The sequence below is a fragment of the Oculina patagonica genome, chromosome 4 (genome assembly GCF_052425735.1).
Source record: "Oculina patagonica isolate OP01 chromosome 4, crgOcupat, whole genome shotgun sequence".
Taxonomy (NCBI): domain Eukaryota; kingdom Metazoa; phylum Cnidaria; class Anthozoa; order Scleractinia; family Oculinidae; genus Oculina; species Oculina patagonica.
This window is the reverse complement of record NC_135761.1, coordinates 40624365-40631964: the sequence shown is the minus strand read 5'-3', so window position 1 is coordinate 40631964 and position 7600 is coordinate 40624365. Positions and strand designations below refer to the sequence as shown.

At 41.2% G+C, this 7600-nt stretch overlaps 2 protein-coding genes across 2 annotated transcripts; both read right to left on the bottom strand.

Moving 5' to 3' along the window:
- Positions 1-317: 317 nt before the first annotated feature.
- On the bottom strand, positions 318-3400 carry LOC144650237 (uncharacterized). The gene is made up of 4 exons (XM_078509891.1): positions 3047-3400; positions 2559-2726; positions 1856-2255; positions 318-1525 (listed from the first exon to the last, which is right to left on the bottom strand). Exons 1-4 carry the CDS (start codon positions 3383-3385, stop codon positions 1368-1370), a joined length of 1065 nt encoding a protein of 354 aa, XP_078366017.1. The 5' UTR covers positions 3386-3400; the 3' UTR covers positions 318-1367.
- A 1323-nt stretch (positions 3401-4723) lies between these two features.
- LOC144650219 (uncharacterized) lies at positions 4724-6587 on the bottom strand. The gene has a single exon (XM_078509870.1). It carries the CDS (start codon positions 6580-6582, stop codon positions 4726-4728), a length of 1857 nt encoding a protein of 618 aa, XP_078365996.1. The 5' UTR covers positions 6583-6587; the 3' UTR covers positions 4724-4725.
- Between the last annotated feature and the right edge of the window lie 1013 nt (positions 6588-7600).

The window sequence follows — 7600 nt, the reverse complement described above, 5'->3', positions numbered from 1 at the left end:
CATTAACGATTTAACGAATGACCTCGATTCTTTGAACGCTTTTTCCAAACGATTTTAACGAATACCTTAACGATTAACAGTAAACGACTACGATTAACAGTAAACGACTACGATTAACAGTAAACGACTACGATTAACAGTGAACGACTACGATTAACAGTAAACGACTACGATTAACAGTATCGTACGGTGTAAACGAATAGATATCCAACGCTTCGAGGTTGTCAAGCAAACGACATAAAATTATTTGTTGTGATTGTTATTGTAGCGCGGCCGACTGAATTATATGCAGCAGACAAATTTCTGTTGGCTGTTAGTGGTTTGGCCGCCGAAAAACACACAATCAGACATCTTTGCAAAGGTTTATAGTGTTTTATTACTTACCGACCACACAATCAGAGTTTAAAGAAACTAAACGAAGTTTCGACTCTGGCAGACGGCAAACCATGCTGGCATCGTAAATTAACCACAGCGAACAAAGCACATCAATTATTCCAACAAACCAAAATAACCCGCATTTCTCAAACAATCGCTTAATAGAATTTCGTTTCTTCGACCAGGATAACATAAAACCGTTTCAAGGATCATTTTGAGGGTTTCTTTTCCATACTCCATGGTCTCAAAGTCGTAAAGTTTTGGCTTCGATCGGATCCGAACGCGCGCGTGCAAACGATCATGAACTCATCAGCTTGTCCCCAGACTACTCCGTGCAAAGCATTGTCATAGCAACCACTGTTCAATCGTTGTGCGAATGTGGCGACATAAAATTTTCCGAGCAAGAATATCGGTAAGAACGGAAATTGTATTAGCAGTAGTAAACTTTATTTACTACTCGTCTAAGACTGCGAGCAGTCTCATTCTTGCTTTAGATGTCCGTGGGCACGAACGCAAAAGCAAATGAAAACGATAAACGAGCGAAGAAGTCACGAGCGGCGCCCGCGCTACTCAAAGCGCTCGTACTTTGCATTCGCTGACATTCGCTTGCTTTCCCTTCCCCATGGATTTTTAGTCAAAAAGAGACACTGCTCGTAGTCTAGAAGGGAAGTTCTACCATCTATTCCCCAGCTATGCCCCCCTCTTTTCTTTTTTCAGGTTTTCCTGCATGAAAATGAATGAAATGTAGCGGCTTCCGTCGTTCTTTTACTGATTTGTTATTTTTTTCGTCCGTTTCTTTTTTCGTCATCGCCACGTGTTCGTTGACTTTAAAAAACCTATTCATTAATTTCCCACAGCCCTCTATCTTATAAACCAAACACGGGTATTGTTGTAAACATGATATTCTTTATTTTTAAATATACAAATCATTTCAGTAAACACGAAATTACAAAACTTCTACGGCTGATACAGTATGTACATAGCTGGTTGACCTAGTTTGGTCGCAAAATTCCGACACTTTCACGACTGATATGCTTATTATAATGATATTTTGTAGATCGACACTTATCATTTATTTTCCCTTTAACGACTTTCCAACATTTACTTTCTTCTTCTGCAGGCCCAACAGGAAACTTCGTGAAGATCAAAACTAAAAAAGAAAAGGAGGAAATAAATTAACTAGTCAACAACAATTTTTTTTATTCGTTGAAGGTTTTCTAGTCTCGTATGCCTTTTAATAGGGTTGGGAAAATCATTGCGTCGAGATCCATAAATTTTTGTAATAAGGCTCTTGCCTTTTAGTAGGAACTTTTTTTCGCTGCGGGAGGAGAAAGAACGCTCTTTCTCCTCCCGCCGCAAAAAAGAACGCCTGATCGCAGGTTAGTAGAACTGTTGCGCTAAAATTAAGGTTCAATATTATTGTTCAAGTACAGTCGACTTTCTCTTAACGGACACCCCTTTTGCTCGATTAATGCGTTACCTTTTAGGGAATGGAGTCTAGTTCGGTCAAGTGGCGGTTTTTCGTAGGTTCCTTCTGTGTTGCACGTGGCCAGTTCCTCCTTCGTGAAGAAATAAGGCAGCAATCTGACGGCGCATCGGTGTCGTTGTTTTTCACACTGCAGAGCTTCGCGGACTTTCGCTACCTTTCTGGGGGTCACACAGCTCCGGATAAGCTCGTCTGTCACTGGGCATGGACTGTCGGGAACAGACTGCTGTGGCACGGCATAAGGCACGACGGGGCTGAGTGAGCTGTCGATATCCTGCAGTGCTTGTAGTCTAATCAAGGCATCTGCATCGATTGTGGTCAGGTCTAGTGATTCGTTCACGATTTCCCCAGTGGATGAAGTGTTAGCAGGACTGAAACTGTCATCGGTACTGAACTACAAAGTAAAGAGTGGAATTGACGTCGTATTGATAAAATTCTAATAATTTATGAGCCGGGCTATGAAATAGTGACGACTTTAAATGAAGAACCAGTACTAGTAGACTAATCGTGGTTTAAATGGTGAGTATTTTGAATTACAAAGCGCGCAAAATCATATCATGCAACAACTGAACTTCGCTACAACTGGAGAAAATATTTGCAACAATTGAGTTAATTTAAGTCGAGAAAAACAGGCGCCAAATTAGTGTAAGTCAATTCTTATATAAAATGATACATGTAGCTTCAAATTGGTACTTACCACTTCGCAAGGGATGGGAGCTGGGTTGTTTGGAACTGCTTCCCAAGGGATGGGAGCTGGGTTGTTTGGAACTGCTTCCAGACGATCTAGACGCTCTTCAATTCTTTCTAATGACGCAGTCATTCTACCTTCAAGTGACACCATGGCTCTTTCGACTTTTTCAATCACCTGTAAATTGACAATAGAGAGTTGTTTCACTTGGTAATTTTATTTAAAAAACGCATCGCGTACAATAAATTTACGGTAAGTGAAATTGCATTTAATTAATAAATTTAGAACGAGTCAGCAATGTTACGAGCCATGAAATCGAGTCGTTTCTCAGTTGTTTTAACCAATTAATTTATTGTCGATTCAACCGAAACCAAGACAGTCAAAAAGTCAATATCGTCATGTTAACTAATCTCGTTTACGCCAGTGACTGTGAGCATCTTGACAGTTTTCCCTGTAGAGCGCGAAAGAGTATAACAAAAAAGAAAGTCTGAACATACCTTACAAAACTTCTCACTGACAAGTAACTGTCTCTCAGCGACAAGTTGACTGGCCTCTTGTAGTTCTTCTACCTTTTTCGTGAGAGCTTCGCAGTCTCTGTTCTTCTCTTCGAGCTGTCTTTTCAGTTCGTCGAGTTGATGAGTTGGCGGAATGCTACCAGTTGGCGGTTCTGTTACTGTCGGCGGTTCTACCACAGTCGGCATGGTCCCGTTCTCGCTGTTGTCGATTTCGATTTCAGTGGGTCTCGCCCTCTTCGCAGCACGGTTTGCGTTCCACTCCGCTTCTCTCTTTTTTTGCCCAAGAACAAAACGAGCGTATGGATCAGCAACGGTCGGCATTTCTTCGACGGGAACGTGCTGGTCGTTGGCTGGAACTTCAGAAACTTCACAAGCGTTTGGTGCAGACTTTTTTCCTATTCAAAGCAGAAGAGAAACGTTTTAGAGAAAGCAAACAAGTCAAGCAAATAAAACGTTAAGTTACGCAGCAGTTGCTAAATGTATTGCTAAATATATTTACCTTTCTTTGACTGTCTGGGTTCCCATGGCTCGCACACTTCGGCATCGTACCATCGCGAGCAGAATTTTACTTTAACTAAATCGCCTGGTTTCAGAGAAGACAACTCCTTCTCTTCACCTGCATCATCACCAGCCAGTTTCATCTCCTTTCTTTTAGGCCAGTGTGGTCGATCTCTCCAGTGGCATTTTGTCTTCCACAAGACTTTTACCTTGTCATTAACAGACATGTTGAAAGTTGTTATCGCGGTAATTTGATTGCACACGCGTCGATCTATTATCGAAATGATAGTAAAACTGCATTCTGTTGCTAGTCATCGATACTTCATTGTCGAAGCTTTGTATTGTGATTGGTGGAAAAATGCGTCGCAAAAACAAACAATCACATTAATTATCGTTGTTTAGCAACACATGCTAGTTACAATTATGCAAACTGTTTTCACGTGCACTCGTAACTTTCTTTTAAGTTATTTTCTTTGCGTTAACAATGGCGGCCTTTCGCGACGCTCTTTTTTGTTTTCGCCGCGCGCGCTGGAAGAATTAAAGTGAAAAACAGCTTGTAATTTTTTTTTTCTGTAGTGACTAAAAGAACACTAGCCTGCGTTCTTGGCGCGCTCGAACTCCGCTATTTCTACCCCTTAGAACGCCGGCTAAAAAATCACTTGAACTTTCTTTTAAGTTTATTTTCTTTGCGTTAACAATGGCGGCCTTTCGCGACGCTCTTTTTTGTTTTCGCCGCGCGCGCTGGAAGAATTAAAGTGAAAAACAGCTTGTAATTTTTTTTTTCTGTAGTGACTAAAAAAACACTAGCCTGCGTGGCCGGCGCGCTCGAACTCCGCTACTTCTACCCCTTAGAACGCCGGCTAAAAAATCAATTGAACTTTCTTTGAAGTTATTTTCTTTGCGTTAACAATGGCGGCCTTTCGCGACGCTTTTTCTTTTTCATTCACGCTGCGCGCGTTGGAAGAATTAAAGTAAAAACTCTCAAAGTTTTCTTTTTCCGTGATGCAATTCAACAGCAACAAATTTCTGTTATATCTACTTTAATTACAAGTTTTTTGAAAACATTTACACCATAAAAGCGTGTTTGAATTACAAACAAAATAATAGTCGTTCTATTTACAAAATTGAAGCGTGTTAGACTTATGTTCAAAATGACAGTCTGTTTATGGTGCTGGCGCCACAAAGTCTTCTGTGCCAAATTTACAAAATTGCCTTATTTCGCGGTACAGGTATGACTTTCTCTCATCGTTTAAGCCCTCTGGAGAAATCTCTGGAGGAAGAACAGCTGGCGGTGGACGAACTGACGGGTCTTTCAGCAACATAAATGATTGTTCAGCAGAAGAGCGTTTCTCTTTACAGTAAACTTTACCAGGTTCATCCACTGAGAACCGAAAATGGTGGTACTTCAAGATGTTTGGGATTTTTTTGAAGTATCCTCCAAGAAAGGACGCCCAGTCATACACTGGTACAATGACTCTACCGTCATGAGTTCCGACCAATTGGACTTTGTTAACGCCGACAGAACTGGAACCCTCGATCATTTCCGCAAGCTCGTAAATAGACGAAATGAAGTTCACCTTGTAAGCTTTCTTAATAATGCCGAAGCAGCGATCAGGTGCAAATTTCGTGTGTCCAGCAATTAAAAAAGAATAAGTAATGTTCTGGTGGAGGGCACTCATTATTCTCCAGGCAAAGTACCAGAGGAAATAGTTATTTTTGTTCTGTCCCGAACAATTGTCTGCGTGAAGGTGCGCGTGCGTTTCTCCAAGACCATGATTTGCGAAGAAGTTGTGAACATAGCTAATAGTCGAGTTCGCACCTTTTCCAACGCTGGAAGCTTCGTCGATGAGATAATTAACTTGCCTCGGGATGGCCTCACATATTATACCGAAAATCCCACATTTTCGCGGTGTCTTGAAATAGATGGGACCGGGCTGCATGGGATTGCTCGGATAATGCACCTGTTGTGCATAGTCAAAGGAATAATGCATTGTTCCTGGAGTTGAACATGGTGCACGTGTTTCACTTAATTCTATAGTGTTCTCGATTGCCTGGAAGATATCTGATGCCTCCTTGCATGCCGCTTTGTAATGTTCCCTTTCACTCAACGCCAAGTTTAAATGTTCTTGTTGTTCTCGAACGCAATCTGATTTTTCGCGATCAGGCAGATTCGCAGCTCGAAGAAGCTTTGTCGTATTTTGCTGACATGTCAAGCACAGATCAGTCATTGGTTTTGCTACCACGAGGTTGGGATGAAATTGTTCCCACAGTTCCACAAACTTTGAATAGCTGACAGCCTGCTTTTCCGTGGCTTTGCACGCGACTTCGAAAGTGCGCCAAACGCCGATCTTTGTTTCATGGGAGGACAGGAGTTTAATATCCTCGTCTTTGTAGCCAGGAATCCTTCCAGGGAGCGAAATTGCATTTTCTTCTGCATAGTTTGATAGAAATAATTTGACATCCTCGACCACCGCATAAGGAAGAGTATTCTTAGGAAGCTGTTTGGTGTTTCCATGTGTCCTCGATGTAAGGCCGCTGTTCTCATAATGTTCCCGTAATCGGCGAAGGCGGGAGTCGCTTATCCCATACAAGATAAGAAACATATCGCGACAAATCGGCATTGACTGGAACAGAAAGTTACTTCGAGGACTTCTCTTTCTTTTCTGTCCAACATTTTCAACACGGGTGACGGCTTGTATGTTAGCCAAAACTACGAGGTCTAGTTCTCGAGAAGACAGCTCGTGGCAATTATTTAAATTTGTGATGATCTCTTCTTCGGTAAACTGAGACGAACACGGACCATCCTTTGGACCTCGGGAGCACTCGCAACCAACTTTTAAGAATTCTTTCACTTTCTCCATCATTTGATTTTCTGTTTCTCGCTGTTCGATATCTACTTCTTCCGCCATTGTCAATGAGATTCTAATAAAACATGCAAAACGCTGACAGTGTTCAAAAAACAATCGACCGTTGCTATAACGACCTATCACGCGGATTGGCCTGGGGACAAGTGTTTTCATGCGATCGGCCTGCGATCGGTCGAAAACGTGGTTCCTTTGGACATTCACGTTAAAATATAAATTCCAGGTTCTCAAACATTCTCCAATGCTGAAAAGGAATGTTGTTTGCAAAAATGCTGATCGAAAAGCGCTTAGAAATTGTGACTAGAAATGTAGCTATCGTGTTGGGAACGAACAATTTCACATACGAAGCTCGGCACACACGTGAGAAGTTTCGCCGAACAGAACAGTTCATTTAGTCATGATTTAGCAGTTGCCGGGGAAAGGTATGATTGTTTGTAATGTATGTTAACTTCTATTCAACGAATAAACGAACTTGAATTGCTACTTGCTTGCTTACTCGTTCACTACGATGTTAATTATTACATGTTATCAAAAAAATGTTTTCTGCGAACAGTACCGTCGACTGCAGATTGTGGATATCGATCGATGGTACATTGCCGACAATCAAATTGAGCTCAGTTTTAACTGCTTAACCAAAAACTGACCAGCTGATTGAATGAGGTTTCGATCAACGCTTCAAACGCCGTTCAGAGGAAATTTCAACGCTTTACTTTTAAATTGAACGACTTTTTTAAACGCCGTTCAGGGAAAATTTTAACGACTTTTTGAACGACTTTTGCTGACGACTTTAACGACCTGTGAAAACAGTTCAAACGATTTCTCTAACGATTTTAACGACAAGGGAAAAAAACTTAACGATTTTCCAAATGCTTTTAACGATTTTCTAAACGATTTAAACGCCAAATGAACGACTAACAAACGACTTGAAGCGTTTAACGCGAAGTCGTTAATGTACGTTTTCCCGTGGAAGGTCACATATAAGTTGAGAGACACCTAGCGATTTAGCTAGAAGCGACTTTCCATAAAGGGTAAGATCTCTTGATAGCCACAAGTTCAATTTGGTTTTCATTTTCCGGATTTTTGCGAAAAAATTAGCTTCGATGTTCTTTCCTTGATTGTACGATAAAAAGGCTCCGAGAACTTTAATCGGATCCTTGGTAGTTCTAAAATCAAG